Genomic DNA, 25,319 nt, shown 5'->3' on the forward strand with positions numbered 1-25,319 from the left:
GATCCAGACTTCTGTGATATGTCACTGCTACAAACATTTTTCAAAACTTCGCCCCGCCCACTTCCGCCAACACAAAGGCCGAAAATCTGTGGCATCCACAATTTTAAAGATACGAGAAAACCAAAAATCGATGCGTCGCAAAATCCATGTATTTGAATGCTCCTAGTATCAAGCTGCAAACAAAAACGAGGTACCGCTAGTGACGACAGTGAATTCAGCGATTCCAAACACTTGCTCCATGCGTGGCTTAAATTCTGGGGACAGACTCGTCCCAGTCGAGTTTCAAAAGCCACAACTCCTGAAGAATGATCTTAGAGACAATGACTAACGGTGATAGCAGACCGATTGGATCGAATAGCGACGACGCAGTAGACAAAATTGTTCGTTTTGTGGTAGTGGGATAGACTTCCTTTGGATTAAATGTGAAACTAAATGCATCACTTCGTTGATGCCAAGTTACGCCGAGTGTGCTGCTGACTGAGTTTTCTGAAATGTTTAATTCCTTGGTAGATTCGTCTTCCATCACGCCTGGATGATTTGAATGCCACTTGCATAATGGAAACTGACCACGAGCGAGAGTTGATGTGATTTCAGTTTGAAGAGTGTATCAGCCCCACACAAAAGGTCATCAACATAAAATGCAGTTTTAACAGCAGCAGCCCCAAATGGCCATGCATCCTTACAATCCTCAGCCAAGTAATGCAAACTACGAGTTGCGAGAAATGGGGCAGACGCAGTCCCATATGTCACTGTATTGAGTTGGTAGGTTTGAAGATCCGTATTTGGAGATGCTCGCCACAAAATGTACTGGAATTTTCTATCCTTCTCACTCACAAGTACCTGCCTGTACATTTTTGTGACGTCGGCTGTGATGCCGAACCTATGCATGCGGAACCGCAGCAATTGCAAGTACAACTCATCCTGAATGGTAGGGCCTACTAAAAGTAGATCGTTAAGTGACAACTCTGAGCTTCGTCGAGGTACTGCTTGGTTTCAGAACGAAATGGTGGGGTATATGATAATGCGGTTCTTCCAAGTTAGGATTCAGTACGAGGGACATATGGCCGAGACTTTCATATTCCTGCATGAACGAGATATACTGCGAGCGAATTTCCGGTAGACGAGCGAGACGTCTCTCAATGGCAAAAAATCGAGTTCGAGCTGTATCGAAGGAACTTCCAAGACAACTTGGATCTTCTTGAAATGGCAAGCGAACGACAATCCGCCCACTGGCATCCTGATGTGTTGTGTCCCTGAAATGGTCCCCACAGCGACGATGATTTGGGAGCATTCTAGCGCTTGGATCGACAAATGAGTCCACTTTCCATAATTGCTGCAAATTCTTGTCGATCGACTCTTCTACAGTCGCCAAGCACAATGGTGGCTGTCTGTTATATTGCCGCTGGTACCTCCCAGCAACAACCCAACCAAAAAGAGTCTTCTGCAAAGTGGGAAGATTTGGACCAATGCGAATCTGGCCAACAGCTAGAGCTCCATAGAAGGCTTCGGTCCCCAGTAACAAATCAATACGTTTAGTCCTATAGAACGATTCGTCAGCCAATGGAGTGTTAGCTGGTAGGTTCCAATTCGATATGTCGATCTCACTATCTGGCTGGTAGGCAATATGGGATGTGATTCCAAACTGGAGAGTGAGCTGATAGCCGGAAGTACGTGACTTAATAGAGGTAGTCGTACGAGCCTTCAAACTAGTAAGGGAGTCTCCTATACTGCGAATTCCAATGTGGTGTTTTTCACGACGAAGGCGAAGCTTTTGTGCAAAGGTTTCGGTTACAAAATTAACCTGAGAACATGAATCAAGCAACGCTCTACCGAGTTTGTATTCACCTGTGGCATCCTTTACCAAAACCATAGCTGTTGCCAACAAAATTTGATCATCTGCTGCGATCTCCATATGAGAGTGTGAAGCAGCTTGATGAGCCGTTTGCCAGGAGGGTTGCGCTGGTTGGAGTACCGGTTCAGTAGTTGAAAATTGTCCTGCTGATGATTGGGGTGGCTGTTGCGGCTGAGAGTGATGCAAAGATGAATGATGATTCCGATTACAGGATCGGCAACGATGAGTCGATGAACATTGCGCCACTCTATGACCATTTCCAAGACAATTGATGCAGAGACCGAGGCGTTTTGCATTGTCGTACCGTTGGTTGCTGTTCATAGCCTTGAACTGAGCACAATTAGAGATCTTATGGCCAGAACTAGAACAAAGTGTACAAGACGGATTAGTGATAGCAAACGACGAGTTTATTTGGTGATTAGAATGACGATTTGACTTATTGGATTCAGCCTTTCGTTGTGACGAAGTAGCAGCCGAGTTTCCAGACGAATGGAGAAACTGACAGTGGCGTTCCAAAAGCTGTGTGCATGCTAGCCAGGTTGGCAGAGTTTTGTAGTCCTGCGATTCCTTCCACTTGTTCCGGGTTTGCTGATCACACTTTTCCATTATAATATATATAACCATAGCGTGAACAATGTTCTCAGGTTTGCCGATGGACTCCAGCGAGCTTAATATAGCGGATGCCTTATCCACTAGGCTGTGAAGCTGCTGACTGTTTGGCCTTTCCACAGGTTGTAGTGCAAACAATGCCTCAATACCTTCTAAAAATATAAGAGTAGGATTATCAAAACGGCTTTTGAGTTTTGCTAGGGCCTTCGGATAGTTTTCGCTTGTAACCTGGACTGCCTGAATTGTATCTAATGCCGGCCCCGTGAGGCAGGTCAGCAAATAATTAAACTTTTCTATATTAGACAATTCAGACTCACGCACAACAATTTGCTCGAACGAGTGAATGAAATTCTTATAGTTTGCATATGTTCCGTCGAAAGTGGGTAGCGACAACCTTGGTAACGATGACTTCACTGGCGGTGGGTGGTAGTCCGGCGCAACAATGCTGGCGTTCAGATCTCCTCCCATTTTTATACCCGATACTCAAAATGAGCATTGGGGTATATTAGATTTGTGGTAAAAGTGGATGTGTGTAACGTCCAGAAGGAATCGTTTCCGACCCCATAAAGTATATATATTCTTGATCAGCATCAATAACCGAGTCGATTGAGCCATGTCTGTCTGTCCGTCTGTCCGTCCGTCCGTCTGTCCGTCTGTCCGTCCGTCCGTCTGTCCGTCTGTCCGTCCCTATTAGCGCCTAGTGCTCAAAGACTATAAGAGCTATAGCAACGATGTTTTGGATCCAGACTTCTGTGATATGTCACTGCTACAAACATTTTTCAAAACTTCGCCCCGCCCACTTCCGCCAACACAAAGGCCGAAAATCTGTGGCATCCACAATTTTAAAGATACGAGAAAACCAAAAACGCAGAATCGTAGAGAATGACCATATCTTTTAGACTGCAGAATTTGAATAAGATCGTATTATTATTATAGCTAGCATCAAGAAAACAATTTCATTTTTTCTCGCCCTGTCTCTCTCTAACACACACGTAGCATAGCCGGCTTTGCTTAGAGTAAAACATTAGCGCCTAGATCTCAGAGACTATTAAAGATAGAGCAACCAAATTTGGTATCCAGACTCCTAATATATCGTACCAAGACGAGTTTGTTTCAAAATTTCGCCACACCCCCTTCCGCCCCCGCAAAGGATGAAAATCTGGGGATATTTACAAATCTCAGAGACTATTAAGGCTAGAGTAACCAAATTTGGTATCCGCACTCCTGTTAGATCTCACTATAAAACGTATATCTCAAAATTTCGCCCCACCCCCTTCCGCCCACACAAAGGACGAAAATCTGTTGCATCCATAATATTGAGGATACGAGAAAACTAAAAACGCAGAATCATAGATAATGGTCATATATATCAGATTGCTGAATCTGGATCAGATCAGATCAGTTTTATAGCCAAAAGGAACAAATCAATTTGCACTGGCTACGCAGCACCCGACGTCACGCTCAGACTGATTTTCTGTTTCTCTCGCACGCAATCCTTGTCGTGTCGTTTAATATTAGCGGCGTCTGCCGGAGGAGAGCCATACTGACTTAGTATCGGGTATAACTGATCCTTCGTCCTTTGTGGGGGCATATTTTTGTAGCAGTGACATATCACAGAAGTCTGGATCCAAAACATCGTTGCTCTCGCTCTTATAGTCTTTGAGCACTAGGCGCTGAAGGGGACGGACAGACGGACAGATGGACGGACGGACAGACGGACAGACGGACAGACAGACATGGCTCAATCGACTCGGCTATTGATGCTGATCAAGAATATATATATTCGTTATGGGGTCGGAAACGATTCCTTTTGGACGTTACACACATCCACTTTTACCACAAATCTAATATACCCCAATACTCATTTTGAGTATCGGGTATAAAAACAGGCCAGCCCAGAACTACAATACATTAATTAGCGAGCAGTTTCCGCCGTCTTCAGCTTTGATTTTATTTGCGGCTAATCTATAGATTTTTGGGTAAGCAAACCCCAGCATAAATGTCTTGAAAGGCTATTCAAAGAGCAATTATAATTAAAATATCTACGCAATGCAGAACAGATATTTTGTGCAATAGAAACTGACTTTACGGCCTGATGGACCCCAGACAGCGAAGGCGCATTGCGCTTTGCCATCCAAAAATATCGCGGAAAAACTCGTCAAGATTGCCATTTAATTTCCGACTACAAACCGGACCGGACTGCACTTCGCCGCACTCTTCACTGCCCGGGACCCGATCGTCCTAATTGAGCTGTACCTCCCCTGTATCTTCTCCTCTGAGATCATCTTAATCATTGTACGAATATCAAGAACATGCTCGCTCGTAGACGTTCCATTTGGCAGGGAGCAGCTTTTTATCTCGGTTCCGCCCCTAATGTGTTTTTCTTTTCGCATCCCGTCTTGTGTATTTTTGTTAGACCCCCCCGTCTGCCCTACGAGTCTTTTCCCAGTGTTTTTATACCCGATACTCAAAATAAGTATTGGTGTATATTAGATTTGTGGTAAAAGTAGATGTGTGTAACGTCCAGATGGAATCGTTTCCGACCCCATAAAGTATATATATTCTTGATCAGCATCAATAGCCGAGTCGATTGAGCCCTGTCTGTCTGTACGTCTGTCCGTCCGTTCGTCCGTCCGTCCGTCTGTCCGTCCGTTCGTCTGTCCGTCCCCTTCAGCGCCTAGTGCTCAAAGACTATAAGAGCGAGAGCAACGATGTTTTGGATCCAGACTTCTGTGATATGTCACTGCTACAAGAATATTTCAAAACTTTGCCCCGCCCACTTCCGCCCCACAAAGGGCGAAAATCTGTGGCATCCACAATTTCGACGATACGAGAAAACTAAAAACGCAGAATCGTAGAAGATACCTATATCTTCTAGAGTGCAAAATATGAACCAGATCGTATAATTATTATAGCCAGAATCAAGAAAACAATTTCATTTTTTCTCGCCCTGTCTCTCTCTAACACACACGTAGTATAGCCGGCTTTGCTTAGAGTAAAACATTAGCGCCTAGATCTCAGAGACTATAAAAGCTAGAGCAACCAAATTTGGAATCCACACTCCTAATATATCGGACCGAGATAAGTTTGTTTCAAATTTTTGCCACACCCCCTTCCGCCCCCGCAAAGGATGAAAATCTAGGGATATTCACAAATCTCAAAGACTATTAAGGCTAGAGTAACCAAATTTGGTATCCGCACTCCTGTTAGATCTCACTATAAAACGTATGTCTCAAAATTTCGCCCCACCCCCTTCCGCCCCCACAAAGAACGAAAATCTGTTGCATCCACAATATTGAGGATACGAGAAAACTAAAAACGCAGAATCATAGATAATGATCATATATATCAGATTGCTGAATCTGGATCAGATCAGATCATTTTTATAGCCAAAAGGAACAAATCAATTTGCACTGGCTACGCAGCACCCGACGTCACGCTCAGACTGATTTTCTGTCTCTCTCGCACGCACTCCTTGTCGTGTCGTTTAATATTAGCGGCGTCTGCCGGAGGAGAGCCATACTGACTTAGTATCAGGTATAACTGTAGAGTTGCGGTCTCCGCAGCAACTCACAACGTTCCCCCTCGTTTATCTCTGCCCCATGGGTCATGGGTATATTGGACTGGTGGAAGATCAAAACAATCGATATAAATTTGATGCTATATCAAGGAAATGGATGCATTGTAGTCGATTAAGCCCCTACTCCGATCAGCAATTTTATTGTTACCTACATATATTTATTTCTTGGAAGTGGCTCTTTCCACTTTTTCTTGGCCTTCTAGTAAAGCACTAAAATGCGTCATGGGCATCTGGAATTTTTTGGAAAACACTTATGTAAACCGCTTTTCTGTGGGAAACTGAAATTTAAGGACTACCGCTGAGCGGAATTTCCCTATTTTTATACCCGATACTCAAAATGAGTATTGGGGTATATTAGATTTGTGGTAAAAGTGGATGTGTGTAACGTCCAAAAGGAATCGTTTCCGACCCCATAAAGTATATATATTCTTGATCAGCATCAATAACCGAGTCGATTGAGCCATGTCTGTCTGTCCGTCTGTCCGTCTGTCCGTCCGTCCGTCTGTCCGTCTGTCCGTCCGTCCGTCTGTCCATCTGTCCGTCCCTATTAGCGCCTAGTGCTCAAAGACTATAAGAGCTATAGCAACGATGTTTTGGATCCAGACTTCTGTGATATGTCACTGCTACAAACATTTTTCAAAACTTCGCCCCGCCCACTTCCGCCCCCACAAAGGCCGAAAATCTGTGGCATCCACAATTTTAAAGATACGAGAAAACCAAAAACGCAGAATCGTAGAGAATGACCATATCTTTTAGACTGCAGAATTTGAATAAGATCGTATTATTATTATAGCCAGCATCAAGAAAACAATTTAATTTTTTCTCGCCCTGTCTCTCTCTAACACACACGTAGCATAGCCGGCTTTGCTTAGAGTAAAACATTATCGCCTAGATCTCAGAGACTATTAAAGATAGAGCAACCAAATTTGGTATCCAGACTCCTAATATATCGTACCAAGACGAGTTTGTTTCAAAATTTCGCCACACCCCCTTCCGCCCCCGCAAAGGATGAAAATCTGGGGATATTTACAAATCTCAGAGACTATTAAGGCTAGAGTAACCAAATTTGGTATCCGCACTCCTGTTAGATCTCACTATAAAACGTATATCTCAAAATTTCGCCCCACCCCCTTCCGCCCACACAAAGGACGAAAATCTGTTGCATCCATAATATTGAGGATACGAGAAAACTAAAAACGCAGAATCATAGATAATGGTCATATATATCAGATTGCTGAATCTGGATCAGATCAGATCAGTTTTATAGCCAAAAGGAACAAATCAATTTGCACTGGCTACGCAGCACCCGACGTCACGCTCAGACTGATTTTCTGTTTCTCTCGCACGCAATCCTTGTCGTGTCGTTTAATATTAGCGGCGTCTGCCGGAGGAGAGCCATACTGACTTAGTATCGGGTATAACTGTAGAGTTGCGGTGTCCGCTGCAACTCACAACGTTCCCCCTCGTTTCCTTTATGGCTAGCTTGATTGCTATGTATGTATCCTCCAAATCTGCCCGTCCTTCATCATTCGGACTAAGGTCTTCAATATTAGCTTGGACATTTAAAACATTCTTGAAATACGTTTCTAAGATGTTCAACCGATAGCGAAGCTCATCATTGCATATCGGGGTTTCCGATTTAGCATCTACCACAGATTTGATCCGAGTTATATTTCGTTTTATATTGCTCCGTTGGCGTTTTAAGTCTTCGAGCGTCGTCATTTTGTTGTGTTGTGTATTTACGCTGACACAGAACTAGAGCTTCCAAAAATAACAACAACAAAAAACGCAGCAAGCAGCAGCAGCTAGAGCACAAATCCAACGGTGAAAGCAAAAGCAAAAGTTCCAGCAGCGGCAACGAAAGCAAAACGAAAGTGAAGCGGTGGAATTCCAATAGATAGAATGCGTTGATCGATGGACCAAAGCAGGTAGCTGCAAAGCGAACGAACCGAGAATGCAAGCGCCGTTGAATGCGTTGTGGGTGACAAGCGAATGATAAAATTAAGCGAGAACGGCGAGAGCAAGGCGAGGACAACGATCCCGCGATCTAGACGAACAATTCTGATACGGTTTTCGGAACTTTCGATTGCAGCTGCGAGACGAGCGAATGTTGTAATTGTTGCCTTTGTAGATTGCGATTAGTTTAATTGAAGAATTAACATAACACACATGCCCCACGTTGGGCGCCAAAATGTTTGTACAAGGAGCGTTTTCCGCATTAATGTTAATTCACGGATGGGGGTGTGTTAGTTTTTTCTGCAAACGAATCAAAGTCTATACAAGAAAGAGAAAAGTCGATCGATCCAGTTGAGTATTAGGGAATAACTATTTATTACAAATCTTAGTGCTTGAGTACTGGGCATAAGAGAGAGAATGCAGTGGTGAATTTTGTACAATTATGGTGAGAGTAAATACAACGAGGGGGAACGCTGTGAGTTGCTACGGACACCGCAACTCTACAGTTGTACCCGATACTAAGTCAGTATGGCTCTCCTCCGGCAGATGCCGCTAATATTAAACGACACGACAAAGAGTGCGTGCGAGAGAGACAGGAAATCAGTCTGAGCGTGACGTCACGCGCTGCGTAGCCACTGCAAATTGATTTGTTTCCTTTGGCTATAAAAATGATCTGATCTGATCCAGATTCAGCAATCAGATAGATATGGTCGTTATCTATGATTCTGCGTTTTTAGTTTTCTCGAATCTGCAATATTGTGCATGCAACAGATTTTCGTTTTTTGTGTAGGCGGAAGAGGGTGAATCGAAATTTTGAGGTATACGTTTTAAAGTGAGATCTAACAGGAGTGCGGATACTAAATTTGGTTACTCTAGCGTTAATAGTTTTTGAGATTTGTAAATATCCCCAGATTTTCGTCCTTTACGGGGGCGGAAGGGGGTGTGGCGAAATTTTGAAACAAACTCGTCTCGGTACGATATATTAGGATTCTGGATACCAAATTTGGTTGCTCTATCTTTAATAGTCTCTGAGATCTAGGCGCTAATGTTTTACTCTAAGCAAAGCCGCCTATGCTACGTGTGTGTTAGAGAGAGACAGGGCGAGAAAAAATGAAATTGTTTTCTTGATGCTGGCTATAATAATAATACGATCCAATTCAGATTCTGCAGTCTAAAAGATATGGTCAGTCTCTACGATTCTGCGTTTTTGGTTTTCTCATATCTTTAAAATTGTGGATGCCACAGATTTTCGTCCTTTGTGGGGGCGGAAGTGGGCGGATTGAAAATTTGAAATATTTTTGTAGCAGTGACATATCACAGAAGTCTGGATACAAAACATCGTTGCTCTAGCTCTTATAGTCTTTGAGCACTAGGCGCTGAAGGGGACGGACAGACGGACGGACGGACAGACGGACAGACAGACATGGCTCAATCGACTCGGCTATTGATGCTGATCAAGAATATATACATATGTATACTTTATGGGGTCGGAAACGATTCCTTCTGGACGTTACACACATCCATTTTCACCACAAATCTAATATACCCCAATACTCATTTTGAGTATCGGTTATAAAAAGTGAGCGTCGGAAACGATTCCTTTTGGACGTTACACACATCCACTTTTACCACAAATCTAATATACCCCAATACTCATTTTGAGTATCGGGTATAAAAACAGGCCAGCCCAGAACTACAATACATTAATTAGCGAGCAGTTTCCGCCGTCTTCAGCTTTGATCTTTATTTGCGGCTAATCTATGGATTTTTGGGTAAGCAAACCCCAGCATAAATGTCTTGAAAGGCTATTCAAAGAGCAATTATAATTAAAATATCTGCAGAACAGATATTTTGTGCAATAGAAACTGACTTTACGGCCTGATGGACCCCAGACAGCGAAGGCGCATTGCGCTTTGCCATCCAAAAATATCGCGGAAAAACTCGTCAAGATTGCCATTTAATTGCCGACTACAAACCGGACCGGACTGCACTCCGCCGCACTCTTCACTGCCCGGGACCCGATCGTCCTAATTGAGCTGTACCTCCCCTGTATCTTCTTCTCTGAGATCATCTTAATCATTGTACGAATATCAAGAACATGCTCGCTCGTAGACGTTCCATTTGGCAGGGAGCAGCTTTTTATCTCGGTTCCGCCCCTAATGTGTTTTTCTTTTCGCATCCCGTCTTGTGTATTAGACCCCCCCGTCTGCCCTACGAGTCTTTTCCCAGTGTTTTTATACCCGATACTCAATTTGCTACGGACACCGCAACTCTACCGATACTAAGTCAGTATGGCTCTCCTCCGGCAGACGCCGCTAATATTAAACGACACGACAAAGAGTGCGTGCGAGAGAGACAGTAAATCAGTCTGAGCGTGAGCGTCACGCGCTGCGTAGCCACTGCAAATTGATTTGTTTCCTTTGGCTATAAAAATGATCTGATCTGATCCAGATTCAGCAATCAGATAGATATGGTCGTTATCTATGATTCTGCGTTTTTAGTTTTCTCGAATCTGCAATATTGTGCATGCAACAGATTTTCGTCTTTTGTGTAGGCGGAAGAGGGTGAATCGAAATTTTGAGATTTACGTTTTAAAGTGAAATCTAACAGGAGTGCGGATACTAAATTTGGTTACTCTAGCGTTAATAGTCTCTGAGATTTAAGAATATCCCCAGCTTTTCATCCTTTGCGGGGGCGGAAGGGGGTGTGGCGAAATTTTGAAACAAACTTGTCTCGGTCCGATATATTAGGAGTGTGGATACCAAATTTGGTTGCTCTAGCTTTTATATTCTCTGAGATCTAGGCGCTAATGTTTTACTCTAAGCAAAGCCGCCTATGCTACCTGTGTGTTAGAGAGAGACAGGGCGAGAAAAAATGAAATTGTTTTCTTGATGCTGGCTATAATAATAATACGATCGAATTCAGATTCTGCAGTCTAAAAGATATGGTCATTCTCTACGATTCTGCGTTTTTGGTTTTCTCGTATCTTTAAAATTGTGGATGCCACAGATTTTCGTCCTTTGTGGGGGCGGAAGTGGGCGGGGTGAAGTTTTGAAGTATTTTTGTAGCAGTGACATATCACAGAAGTCTGGATCCAAAACATCGTTGCTCTAGCTCTTATAGCATCTTTGAGCATTAGGCGCTGAAGGGGACGGACAGACGGACGGACGGACGGACGGACAAACGGACGGACGGACGGACGGACGGACGGACGGACAGACAGACAGGGCTCTATCGACTCGGCTATTGATGCTGAACAAGAATATATATACTTTATGGGGTCGGAAACGATTCCTTCTGGACGTTACACACATCCACTTTTACCACAGATGCCACAGATTTTCGTCCTTTGTGGGGGCGGAAGTGGGCGGGGCAAAGTTTTGAAATATTTTTGTAGCAGTGACATATCACAGAAGTCTGAATCCAAAACATCGTTGCTCTAGCTCTTATAGCATCTTTGAGCATTAGGCGCTGAAGGGGACGGACAGACGGACGGACGGACGGACGGACAGACAGACAGGGCTCTATCGACTCGGCTATTGATGCTGAACAAGAATATATATACTTTATGGGGTCGGAAACGATTCCTTCTGGACGTTACACACGTCCACTTTTACCACAAATCTAATATACCCCAATACTCATTTTGAGTATCGGGTATACAAATCCAAGTGAAGCACCAGCGACGAAGCAGCACGCAAAGCAGAACGAAAATTCCGTGGTCCCCGCTATACTCGGGCAAAACCATGCGGGATCATAGCGCCCGGTACAGTTTGGAGAGAGGGGTGAAGACCGGAGAACAGTTCTGGGCGTCGGCGGCGGGGATGTGCCGAACGACCCACGAGTATAATACATGCAATTATCCCTTCCTCATACTACCCGCACCCCCCGATCTTCGACTATTTACCTAACCATTCGCCCGCGGCTCTCTCGCGTGGTGTTCTCGGCCGATTCCGAGACGTCGACGTCGGCAGAGGCTCGGCCGTTCAGCCAGACCCAATATAAGCCGGGTTGTATACAACGTGTGAAACAGTAGTCCTCAGCCTTCGATCAGTATACAACGCGCGAAAGGACAGTAGTCCTCAGCCTTCGGTCAACATACAACGTGTGAAACAGAGTGATCCCCTGCCTTCGATCAGTGCACAACGCGCAAAAAACAGTAGTCCTCAGCCTTCGATCAGTATACAACGCGCGAAAGGACAGTAGTCCTCAGCCTTCGGTCAACATACAACGTGTGAAACAGAGTGATCCCCTGCCTTCGATCAGAACGCAACGAGCAATACAGCGGTCCATATCCTGCAGCATACAACGTGCGAAAGACAGCGATCCCGCGTCTTCTGTCCATCTCGCGCTCCCTCAGTAGCTGAACACGAACCAACGGATTCTCATCGGAACGATCCTGCAGAAACCAACGACTAAAGTACCCCTGAACAAGTGCGTGTTAATTGGGTTGCCAGCCCCGTGTCCAGGTCCCCGACCAGGACGGCCCACCGGTAATTCACCACCGAATAGTCTCGCCGTTTTTCGATTCTTCGGGCGACGCCCCAGACATTCGATCGTGGACCACGTGCAGCAGCAGTGACCCGGACCAACTCAGCATGGGAGTCAAGTGGATTTCGGTTAGGCGCAAAAACGAGTTGGAGACGATTACCGCGGAGCTTGGGTTAGACAGTGCTGGAACTGTCGAAGAGTTGAGACGTCGACTCGCGACCTTCGCAAACTCGGCCGATTTACCAAGTACGGTGCTCTCTCGGTTGGAGGAATTGGAGGCCCAGTACGGAGTCACCGTGACTCCAGAGGTTAAACCACTTTCTCCCCACCCTTCTACACTCGCGCCTCTTAGCCTACAAACCCATCCCCCGGCTGCGTATGATGTCGTACCCGCCAGTAGCCGTAGTATCGTGGCGTCGGGATCCGCTGTGCCGGTAGAGAGCCTGCTCCACGGCATCGACGTCGGTGCCGCGCAGAGAAACCTGCACGGTAGCAAGGACCCATCAACAACCTGGAACGAGGAGCATTTTAACGCTGCGATCACCGAGAAAATGGTCCGCTGGGGAATCGTGTTTGATGGGTCCGGCGATCCGTTAAGTTTCCTTGAGCTCGTGCAAGAGAGGGCAGCCACTTATAGGATAGATCTACGACACTTATCACAAGGAATCCTCGTGTTGTTGACCGGTCGGGCCGAGAGTTGGTTTCGAACGAACCGCCTCAGTGGAGAACCATGGGAGACCTTCCGCAAAGAGTTTTCAGAGTTTTTTTTGCCTCCCCGGTACTTTCAACGGCTAGAGGACGATATCCGAACCCATTTTCAACGACCAAAAGAAGCGTTTAAAACGTACCTCGTGGACATTCGACTAATGATGCAGCGCGCGGGATACACCGAGGCTCAGGAATTGGAAAGGATATACGACAACATGCTCCCGGAATACCAGTTGTTTACGAGGCAAAAAGATTTTGATTCTCTCACCGAACTAACGCAACTGGTTGTAAACTTCGAGGTGACGCGTAACAAGGGCCCGTCGGAACTCACGGGCTACCCGAACCAAGCACGAGACACCCATCCCCGGGAAACTTCAGGGCCAACGGTCGGCCAACGAGGACCAAGGAATCACGCGACTGCGAGGACACAGGATCTCCGGCACGATAGAACCCAAGTGAGGAATGGAATCATCATCCAAGACGCCGACACCATAATCGACGTGCAGCATGCTTGTAGGAACTGCGGCGGGTCCGGACTCTTCTCCAGGGAGTGTGAACGGCCCAAGTCTTATACTGCTGGGACTGCGGCCGTCGCGGGCTACGCACCATCGAATGCTGTCGCAGGAATTCGTCGGGAAACGGACAGGCGCTTCACTCGGCAGGGGACCGGGCGAAGACCGCCACTCCCACCCAAGGCAGTAAAGAGAACCCTGCGGCTGGAGAGAGGACGAATTCGCGAATTGACTCAGGCGCTGATGGCAGACATACGATTAGGAGATCAACAAGTAAAGATGCCGGTGCTGGTAATGAAAGACGTGCTGGATGACGTCCTCCTCGGGATGGATTTTCTATGCGGAATAGACGCGACCCTGCAGTGTGGAGGAGTCCCCTTGCGCCTGAAATTTAAACACAGCCATGATACCAGGACTCAAGACATAGGATCCACATCCAGCCTGGATCAACCTACGAATCTCAGCCGAGACCGGATCACCCAGCATCAGGACCCGACGAGGAGTGCGTGGCCGATCCCCTGGGATCCATGATGGTGAGGTGGGAAAAACTTGCGAGGGACGACGTACCAAACAACGGCGACAACGGACCCCGCCGTAGGAGCACCGGTGAACGGCAACGGACGCAATGAGCAACAGTGGCCGAGCCCAAAGACGACGAACCCCTGGAACCCTGGATCGCCGAATGGTTGCAACAAGAACTGAAACAATTCGACGGCCTCAGCGGAGTGTCCCCCATTGCAGAACACACCATCATGATGCGCGATAAAAAGCCTATAAAACAACGTTAATATCCAAAAAACCCCGCTATGCAAGCCGTCATTAATAAACAGGTCGTCGAGCTGCTTAAGGAAGGGAAAATTTAACCTTCGAAGAGTCCACATAGCGCCCCAATTGTCCTCGTGGGCAAGAAAACAGGTGACATCAGGATGTGCATAGACAGTTGAACGCGCGATCAATCCCCGACGCGTACCCCCTCCCCAGGATTCAACACATATTGGAAAAGCTGAGAGATGCCAGGTACATATCGACCCTGGATCTGAAGAGCGGCTACTGGCAAATTCCGCTTGCCCCAGCCAGCCGCGAGTGCACGGCGTTCACCGTGCCGGGCCGCGGATTGTTTCACTGGAAAGTGATGCCTTTTGGCCTTCACTCCGCCGGCGCGACCTTCCAGCGAGCACTGGATAGCGTGATTGGCCCTGACATCTAACCACACGCATTCGCCTATCTTGACGATATTATCGTTATCGGGCACACAGTGGAGGCCCACATGCGGCATCTCGGGACAGTTCTACAGCGGCTGCGCAAGGCTAATCTTCGACTCAACCAGGACAAATGCAGCTTCTTCAAACGCAGACTGAAATATTTAGGGCACGTCATCAGCGGGAACGGCATACACACGGATCCTGACAAGATCGCCGCAGTGCGCAACCTGAAACCCCCTGCAGGTGTCAAGGAACTTCGCCGATGCATCGGTATGGCCTCCTGGTACCGGCGATTTGTACCCAACTTTTCCGAAATAGTAGAACCCATGACTGCGTTGTTGAGGAAAGATCGGCAATGGAAATGGTCGGAAGAACAGGAAAAAGCCTTCGAGGTGTTGAAGATCAGGTTAACTGAAGCGCCGGTTCTCGCCGCCCTGATTTTCATGAAAAATTCTCATTGCAAACCGACGCTAGCGAACAAGGATTAGGAGCCGTTCTTACGCAAAAGATAAGGGACGAGGAACGAGTAATAGCCTACGCGAGTCGACGCTTGTCCAAAGCCGAGGAGAACTACTCCGTTACTGAGAAGGAATGCTTGGCAATAGTGTGGGCAATCCGTAAGCTGCGCTGTTACTTGGAAGGATTCCGATTCGACGTGATCACGGACCATCTCGCCCTGAAATGGATCAACTCGATCGACAACCCCACTGGACGGATAGCACGTTGGGCTTTAGAGCTGCAGCAGTATCAATTCGATATCCACTATCGCCGAGGGAAGCAAAACGTGGTAGCAGATGCACTTTCCCGCCAACCATTGGAGTTACTACATCAAGCTCTGGAAGAAGAGTCACAGTGCAAGTGGATCAAGAAAATGTTGGCGAGAATCAGGCAGCAGCCGGGCAAATACGAAGACTACCGAAGCGAGAGTGGACAACTGTATCGGCGACTGCACACCGTGCCCGAAGAGGAAGACTCCACCCCATGGAAACTCTGCGTCGCTGCAGACCATAGACGACGCGTACTAAAAGAATGCCATGACCACCCGACGGCCGGACATCTAGGAATCCGAAAAACAAGCACAAGAACCCGCACGAGGACCACGCATCAAGCAGCTAAGGCTACTTGGACATACGGACAACTTAATTTGTACATATGTACATTGATCTATTAAATTTCTGATTATTTCGTTAAGTCGTTTTTGCCGCAGTTTTTGGATAATTTTATTCAGTTTTAGATTTCTGCTTTTCTGCATTTCATTATGATTTCATTATGTGCTAAAAGTTCAGTTTCTCTATAGTCCAATATAATTCACTTGTTAGAGAAATATTATATTATCACAAATTTGTATGAATAGAGCCACATTTAGTAGTCCACTATAGTATATTATTAAAACTTATTTTTAGCTTATACTTCCTCGTTTTTTAAATTTATTTATTTACAGATTGCGATAATTTCAATTTTCAAAGTTTGTTTTCCTTATTTAATAATTGCAAATAAAGAGTAATTCATTTTATAAATAACATAATAACTAATTAATTAATTTATTCATATTATTTCAGCGGCGGTGAAGATGAAAATACCCGACGAGCCAGCAGACAAAGTGATTCGGAAGGCTATTCACAACATTAAGAATAGTCATTTTCAGAAGACCTCAAGGGAAAAAAAATTAAAAGTAGACAATAATGAATAATAATAAAAAAAAATAATTGGAAAAATAAACAATTACAATGTATTACTTTTTATATTAAATGCATGGTTTTTCGTGAAAAATCATCACTTATTAAGTGCATGATTTTTCGGGAAAAATCATCACTTATAAAATGCATGATTTTTAGGTAAAAATCATCGCTTATTATGTGCATGATATTTAGGCAAAAATCATGCATTTAATAAGCGATGATTTAAGCCAATAATCACGCATTTAATAAGCGATGATTTAAGCCAAAAAATCATCACTTATAAAATGCATGATTTTTAGGTAAAAATCATCGCTTATTAAGTGCATGATTTTTCGGCAATGCTCGATGACAATGTCATCGATTATGCCCTAGGACATCTCCATGTTAATGTCATCAGCTCAGCGTATGGCCGGTCATCAACTATGTCATCGGGGGTAGTGACGCGGTCATCGACGTGTCAGCAGCTGAGTCATTAATGACCCGTACTGCAGGGATGCTTGTAGTTGTGTATATGTGTGTATGTCCTAGGTCGGCACGGCCATAAACCGGTTTCGCCCGCAGCATATACGCGTATATGCCGCGGCTTTTAGCTTCACACACAAGCGCACTGAAAGCATGTCAGTTTCTGCGTGCCGAAACCGTAGGGCAGCGTGGTCGCTGATGTCTTTGGCGCGGCACAGTGGGGACTCAGCCGAAATAGTCAAAAAATTGTATGAGTGCTTTATATAAATTTAATGTACGCATCTAATAGAGAATTAATCTAATAGAGATATAAGCACTCAAAGTTTAACATGTTTTCAGTGTGCAAATATTTATTGACTAACTAACTAATTTAGCAAGCTGAGACGGCCAAAGGTCCCACTGTGCCGCTCCAATGACATCGGCGATCCGCGACCACCGCTTCGACGGTGAAGGCATTGCCGAACAGACGAAACCGATGGGCAGCGGGGTCGCGGTAGAGACGAAGTACAGGCGAAAAGCGAATTGAAACCCCGCGCCCTCCCTCGTGCCTTTTGGGTCCTAATGTTAGGACCCACCATAGAACAGCTTTTTGGTCGCTCATGCGACATCTTGGTATTGTATAGTCTTTGCTACTATTCATAGAGAGGACATTTCTTTTTTTATTGCACTTTTTATACCCGATACTCAAAATGAGTATTGAGGTAGATTAGATTTGTGGTGAAAATAGATGTGTGTCACGTCCAGAAGGAATCGTTTCCGACCCCATAAAGTATACATATGTAAAAATTCTTGATCAGCATCAATAGCCGAGTCGATTAAGCCCTGTCTGTCTGTCCGTCTGTCCGTCCCTATTAGCGCCTAGTGCTCAAAGACTATAAGAGCTAGAGCAACGATGTTTTGGATCCAGACTTCTGTGATATGTCACTGCTACAAAAATATTTCAAAACTTCGCCCCGCCCACTTCCGCCCCCACAAAAGACGAAAATCTGTGGCATCCACAATTTTAAAGATATGAGAAAACCAAAAACGCAGAATCGTAGAGAATGACCATATCTTTTAGACTGCAGAATCTGAATTGGATCGTATTATTATTATAGCCAGCATCAAGAAAACAATTTCATTTTTTCTCGCCCTGTCTCTCTCTAACACACAGGTAGCATAGGCGGCTTTGCTTAGAGTAAAACATTAGCGCCTAGATCTCAGAGACTATAAAAGCTAGCCCAACCAACTTTGGTATCCACACACCTAATATATCGGACCGAGACGACCGAGACCCACGCAAAGGACGAAAATCCGGGGAGATTCACAAATCTCAGAGACTATTAACGATAGAGTAACCAAATTTGGTATCCGCACTCCTGTTAGCTCTCACTATAAAATGTATATCTCAAAATTTCGCCACACCCCATTCCGCCCCCACAAAGAACGAAAATCTGTTGCATCCATAATATTGAGGATACGAGAAAACTAAAAACGCAGAATCATACATAATAACCATATCTATCAGATTGCTGAATCTGGATCAGATCGGATCATTTTTATAGCCAAAAGGAACAAATCTATTTGCAGTGGCTACGCAGCGCCCGACGTCACGCTCAGACTGATTTTCTATCTCTCTCGCACGCACTCTTTGTCGTGTCGTTTAATATTAGCTGCGTCTGCCGGAGAATGCCATGACCACCCGACGGCCGGACATCTAGGAATCCGAAAAACAAGCACGCGAGTCGCCCAAAAGTACTACTGGCCAGGCCTGTTCCGAGAAGTCGCCAGATACGTTCGCCAATGCGTAGTGTGCCAAAAATACAAGGTGAGCCAGTTCAAACCGGCGGGGAAAATGTTCACCAGACAAGTTTACGAACCCTTCAGCGTGCTATGCGCCGACTTTGTTGGGCCGTTGCCTCGCTCCAAACATGGAAACACCGTCCTCCTTGTCTTCTTCGACGCATTTAGTAAGTGGGTCGAACTGGTGCCTCTACGCAAGGCAACTACGCCACACCTGGAAAGATCGTTCCGAGAAAGAATCCTCAGCCGCTTTGGTACCCCTCGTACCTTCGTTTGCGACAATGGGGCACAGTTTACCAGCCGATCGTTCAAAGGATTCTGCAAAAGACTATGGATGGAACTTCAGCACACTGCCCCGTACACTCCCCAACAAAATCCAACAGAACGCGCGAACAGAACAATTAAAACGATGCTGGCGCAATAAATCGACGAAAAACAGAACACTTGGGATGAGCTCTTGCCAGAAATCACGCTCGCGATTAACTCTAGCGTGTCCGATTCAACGCGATTCAGCCCCGCGTTTTTGATCCAAGGGCGCGAGCCAAGACTGCCAGGCGCCTTGTATGATGAGGTTACGCCAGGAACGGGAACCAGCATCGCCGACCCGGAGACCAGAGCCCGACAGATGAGAGAGGTGTTCGAAATCGTAAAAACAAACTGCGACAAAGCATCAGAGGAGCAAAAACGACATTAAAACCTCCGCCGTAGGGAATGGAAACCGGCTATCGGATCCCAAGTGATGCTACGTCGCCACACTCTGTCCAAAGCATCCGAAGGCTTCGCCTCCAAGTTGGCCTCGAAATTCGAGGGACCATACCGGGTGACCAAGTTTCTCTCTCCGAATCTCGTCCGATTACAGATTCTAAACGGACGTAAGCAGCGATCAGCCAGTTTGAAAGACCTGAAGGCATTCTACCCGACCATCGACGAAGATGACGAAAAGACCGACCAGAGCAGGACGGACAGTGCAGGCGACCCGGACCGAACCAATATACAACAATCTTGATTACAACGCGGATCTACTCAAATCGCCACAACGATGCTGACCCACCGGATACACAGAGACGAAACCAATCAGGAACCCGGATATCTTGCGAGGAACGACGCACCGAACGAGGCGTGCGTTGCTGCTCCTCCTGGACACATCCGCTTCAGGAACCCGGATATCTTGCGAGGAATGACGCACCGAATGAGGCGTGCGTGGCTGCTCCTCCTGGACACATCCACTTCAGGAACCCGGATATCTTGCGAGGAACGACGCACCGAACGAGGCGTGCGTGGCTGCTTCTCCTGGACACATCCGCTTCAGGGACCCGGATATCCTACGAAGAAGCGGGCGTGGCTGTTCCATCAAGGGCAAACCGCAACAGCGATTGTACCGAAGGGACCAGCCAAGGCCGACATTTTGGAGATTCACATTAAGTCTATAACCACTCCGCCGCACTCATAGGGTATCAAAGTATTTCTTGCCTGTAGTCAACAAGTCTATTCCTATTCACAGCTCATCGAATGCTAGAGACCCCCGCCGACGGAGAACCACGACAAAAGCCAAGTCCGAGCCCCCAGTCGACTGGGAGAGGAACTGATTCTTCGCCCCACTCCACGAGAATGCCAAGTCCACCCAGAGGTCCTCAGCTGGGAAAATCTACGCGGCGTCGTCGGAGTCAACCCCGACCAGGTCGTCGAAGAGCACGCGCAGGGCCCTGGACACGCCACCGTAGGAGAAGCAGCCGACTTCACCGCTCCGGGTCCGAGCCCCGACGAGGGGGCAGAGGCGATCACTATTCCTGACGGGCTGCCAGGTGCCACCGCACGCGGATACCACCAGCAATTCGAGCCGACGGAGTTCGAAAAAGGGGTGCTCCGCTGGGAAGAGCCACCGCTTCCGGCACTCTTCAAGGCCCTTGATATGCCCAACCTTCTCGAACGGATAGACGGGTTAGACATCGCCCCCGAAGATGCAGGACCACCGGCCGTCAGCGACCTTGGCGCCATCTCGCGTCCCGAAGACATCGCCCCCGAAGATGCAGGACCACCGGCCGTCGGCGACGTTGACGCCATCCTGCGTCCCGAAGACATCGAGTACGTACGCCCGACGGCCGGCTGCCAGACACCCTGAAGGCCCGGCTGCTGGCACAACTCGTCAACCCGCGGCGTAAAGATGTCCGATTCTTGGCAGAGGCGGACAACACCTTCTTCCAGGTCCACATCAGCAAGACGAGCAAAGTAACCATTCGCTCACGGGCCACCCGAAGCAAGGAGAGGGTGTGAGGACCCATACTGGGAGCCTCACATAGTAACAAGAGTTAATTGATTAAGAAGACAACCTGAAAGTATAAGACATCGCAATGGAGCGAGATTTGTATCAGTCAAAATCATCTTCTATGTTAGTAAATAAGCTTGTTAATTTTTGCATAGCCGAAATCCCGCCAAACGGCCAGCTCACACAGAATAGCCGCAAAGAGAACAGCGAAGTGAGAGAGCCACGCTCAGCCGGCAACAGCGCAGATCTCTTTCGAGAAAGTCCCGTTGGCCCGAAAACGAGCGCCAGGCGTGGTGAGAGCGTCGAGCGACCGTGGCGAGAGCGAGAGTCGATTTTCGGAAGCGAGCGAAGACGGAACGCCGCGGAGTGACTAGAAAAGCAAGAAAAAGTGTTGAACGGCCGGGCGCCCAAGAAGAGGAGAAAAAATGGACGAGCTGCAGGAACACAGACGCCGGATCCGCGGGTGAGCTGGCCGATGGCCAAGGTAGTGGTAGAAGTAGAAGGGAGTGCGAGGGAAACCAGGCCAATAAAACTTCGATCATATGACTAAGAATGATACTGCTTCCATTTGCTTTCCCCGGTCGGACCACCGACTGCGGTCACCTCTCCCCTTCCGTTTTCCTGACTGTTTTCGGTTCTACGCTCCCGCTCTGACTCTGGCAACAGGGTTTTACCCTGCTGGAGTGAGAAGTGGTACGCGTTTCGGCGGGTGCGCCCCCCTTCCTTCTTTTCTAACCATTCTTGGCCCCTACGCTCCCGCTCTGACTCTGGCAACAGGGTTTTACCCAGCTGGAGTGAGAAGCGGTATGCGTTCTCTTCCTTTCCTCCTCCTCACCGGACCCGCGGATCACCTCGACCTCAGCAACAGGAGTTTTTACCCTGCTGAAGTCGGGGTGTGCAGCGACCCTGGTGAGCGCCGCCCGGCCCAACGCCCGATGCCCTCTCTCTGATATTAGTAATATTACAACGGGAACAGAATTTCTGCGGTTATACAATTTCAACGAGGGGGAACGTTGTGAGTTGCAGCGGACACCGCAACTCTACAGTTATACCCGATATTAAGTCAGTATGCCTCTCCTCCGGCAGACGCCGCTAATATTGAACGACACGACAAAGAGTGCGTACGAGAGAGCCAGAAAATCAGTCTGAGCGTGACGTCGGGGGCTGCGTAGCCAGTTCAAATTGATTTGTTCCTTTTGGCTATAAAAATGATCTGATCTGATCCAGATTCAGCAATCTGATATATATGATCATTATCTATGATTCTGCGTTTTTAGTTTTCTCGTATCCTCAATATTGTGGATGCAACAGATTTTCGTCCTTTGTGTGGGTGGAAGGGGGTGGGGCGAAAATTTGAGGTATACGTTTTAAAGTGAGATCTAACAGGAGTGCGGATACCAAATTTGGTTACTCTAGCCTTAATAGTCTCTGAGATTTGTGAATATCCGCAGATTTTCATCCTTTGCGGGGGCGGAAGGGGTGTGGCGAAATTTTGAAACAAACTCGTCTCGGTCCGATATATTAGGAGTGTGGATACCAAATTTGGTTGCTCTAGCTTTTATAGTCTCTGAGATCTAGGCGCTAATGTTTTACTCTAAGCAAAGCCGGCTATGCTACGTGTGTGTTAGAGAGAGACAGGGCGAGAAAAAATGAAATTGTTTTCTTGCTGCTGTCTATAATAATAATACGATCTTATTCAAATTCTGCAGTCTAAAAGATATGGTCATTCGCTACGATTCTGCGTTTTTGGTTTTTTCGTATCTTAAAAAATTGGGGATGCCACAGATTTTCGTCCTTTGTGGGGGCGGAAGTGGGCGGTGCGAAGTTTTGAAATATTTTTGTAGCAGTGACATATCTCAGAAGTCTGGATCCAAAACATCGTTGCTCTAGCTCTTATAGTCATTGAGCACTAGGCGCTAATAGGGACGGACAGACGGACGGGTGATCCTTGAGTGATGCACTGGGTTCCTAGCCAGCTCTTGTGCGCTCAGATTATCGCCATATAAGGTAGTTGAGGTAGCTTCATCTCCACAGCCAATTTCGATGATTAAGCGACGTAAGAATATGGACTCCTTACACGCAGCCGACAGTGCCATGTATTCTGCCTCCGTGCTGCTAAGTGCCACGCTGCGTTGTTTCTCAGATCGCCAAGAAATTGGGCCACCTGCTAAAAAATAAACATAGCCCGTATACGACTTCCGGTTAGTTCGACCGCCGCCCCAATCCGCATCCACATATCCAGTAAGTGGCTGGTGGCACCCTTTGTAGTGTTGTTTGAAGTTCATCGTCGCTGCCAAGTACCTCAGAACGTGCTTCACACCAGCCAGATGCTCTGCGTGCGGATCTTTGTTCCTCTGGGCCAACTTTGCAACTGAATGCAAAATGTCCGGTCTGGTTGTGAGTGCCAGCCACATCAGCTCACCAATCATGGATTGATACATGACAGGATCAACCTTTTGACACTGCTCATTAGTACAATCCACCTGGAACCCCGCATCCAACGGAGTAGCCACTGGTCTACATTTGTCCATGTCGTGAGCTTGCAATAGTTCCTTGATGTATTGCGAGTGGCCTATGGTGATAGGCCCAAGCTCACCTTCACGGTGCACCTCCATGCTTAAAAACAGCTCTGGAACACCTTTGTCGATACATTCGAACGCATTTGAAATAGCCGATTTGATACCGAGCATGTCCTCTTTGGACTGGCATGCTATAAGTAAATCGTCAACATATACCAAGATTAACGATAAGTTACCTTTCCCTCTCTGCTGGTAGAGACACGGCTCGTTGTCACAGGAAACAAAACCCAGATTAGTCAGGACGCCATTCAGCTTCGAATTCCATTCCCTTCCTGACTGCTTCAATCCATATATTGCCTTTTTAAGCAGGATAGCCTTCGCTGGATAAGCTCGATCAATGTACCCTTGTGGTTGCTTCATGTACACCGTATCGCTCAGGTCACTGTTGAGGTATGCCGTACATACATCCATTTGGTTGACATATAATTTCAATTCTGCTGCTAGCGCAAGAATAAATCGCACACTCTCCAGTCTGCAGACTGGAGAAAATGTTTCCGCATAGTTTATGCCGTACTGCTGGCACCAGCCGCGCCTTGAATCGTTCGATTTGACCATCTTTGTCGCGTTTCAGGCTATATACCCATTTGCATCCAACTGCTCGTTGTCCTGCCGGTAAGTCTGCCAACTGCCATGTCTCGTTTGCCATTAATGCCTCATATTCGCGTTGCATCGCTTCGGACCAATGTGATGCATGAATACTGATCAACGCCTCCTCGTAGGATACTGGAATCTTTACGTCGCTGGCAACCAGAGCACCAAGAATGTTGTACTCCTTTCTCGGACGGCCAGGTTTGCCGGTCCGAATCAGCCTTGGTCTGCCAGGTCCAACGCGAGGAGCTGACTCATCTGACTCAACCTTTTCTGTTGCGCTCTCGTACCCATCAGTACCGCTGCTACTGGGATTCTCCCCGTCAACGCTTGCACCATGGCTGCTGTCTCCACCGCTGCTGTCTCCACCGCTGCTGTCAATGTCATCAGTATCGCCGCCTGACTGCATGCTAACTTCTGCCTTCGGAAGTTCAAATGTGACTGTATCCTTGTCGTCTTGGATCTCGTCAAAGAGAACATCTCGCCTCTCAATCACCTGATGAGACACAGGGTCATACAGTCGATAGCCCTTAGCCGCTACTGAATATCCAATCATGCGATATTCTTTGCCTTTTGGTTGAAGTTTACTCTTCCTTGGACCCTTGTCCAAAGCTACTGCAACGGAGCCAAAAACCTTTAGATGACCAACAAAAGGTTTCTTACCAGTCCACGCTTCCATAGGCGTCATACTGGTCAGCGCCTTGGTCGGTGATCGATTCCGTACATACACAGCTGCGTTGACTGCCTCAGCCCACAAGGATTCGCCTAATCCTGACTGGACCAGCGTACATCTTGACATTTCCACCAGAGTGCGGTTTGCCCTCCCATTAGTTTTCAGAAATTCATCAAACGATTTGTTGACAAATTCACCGCCATTGTCGCTCCGGATACATTTGAGACTTTTTCCCCTTTGCCGTTCAACCAGTGTTTTGAACTCGACGAACTTCTGGAAGACTTCATCCTTTGTCCGCAGGAAATACACAAATATACGCCTTGATTTGTCGTCGATGAAGGTTAGAAAATACTTTGATCCAGCAAGCGACTGTGTGCCAAAGG

At 46.9% G+C, this 25,319-nt stretch overlaps 2 protein-coding genes across 2 annotated transcripts in view; both read right to left on the minus strand.

Moving 5' to 3' along the window:
* LOC117190948 (dopamine N-acetyltransferase-like) overlaps nt 1–25,319 on the minus strand; it is a 72,183-nt gene that overhangs the window by 26,049 nt on the left and 20,815 nt on the right. The gene's annotated exons all lie outside the window — the stretch shown is intronic.
* On the minus strand, nt 263–2,969 carry LOC117190944. The gene is made up of 2 exons (XM_033395940.1): nt 1,846–2,969; nt 263–1,768 (listed from the first exon to the last, which is right to left on the minus strand). Exons 1-2 carry the CDS (start codon nt 2,927–2,929, stop codon nt 1,752–1,754), a joined length of 1,101 nt encoding a protein of 366 aa, XP_033251831.1. The 5' UTR covers nt 2,930–2,969; the 3' UTR covers nt 263–1,751.

Source organism: Drosophila miranda (assembly GCF_003369915.1).
Source record: "Drosophila miranda strain MSH22 chromosome Y unlocalized genomic scaffold, D.miranda_PacBio2.1 Contig_Y1_pilon, whole genome shotgun sequence".
NCBI classification, from domain to species: domain Eukaryota; kingdom Metazoa; phylum Arthropoda; class Insecta; order Diptera; family Drosophilidae; genus Drosophila; species Drosophila miranda.

Excerpts from the sequence above, each read along its gene's own strand:
- LOC117190944 (XM_033395940.1), bottom strand. The coding sequence starts at position 2,929 with ATGGGAGGAGATCTGAACGCCAGCATTGTTGCGCCGGACTACCACCCA.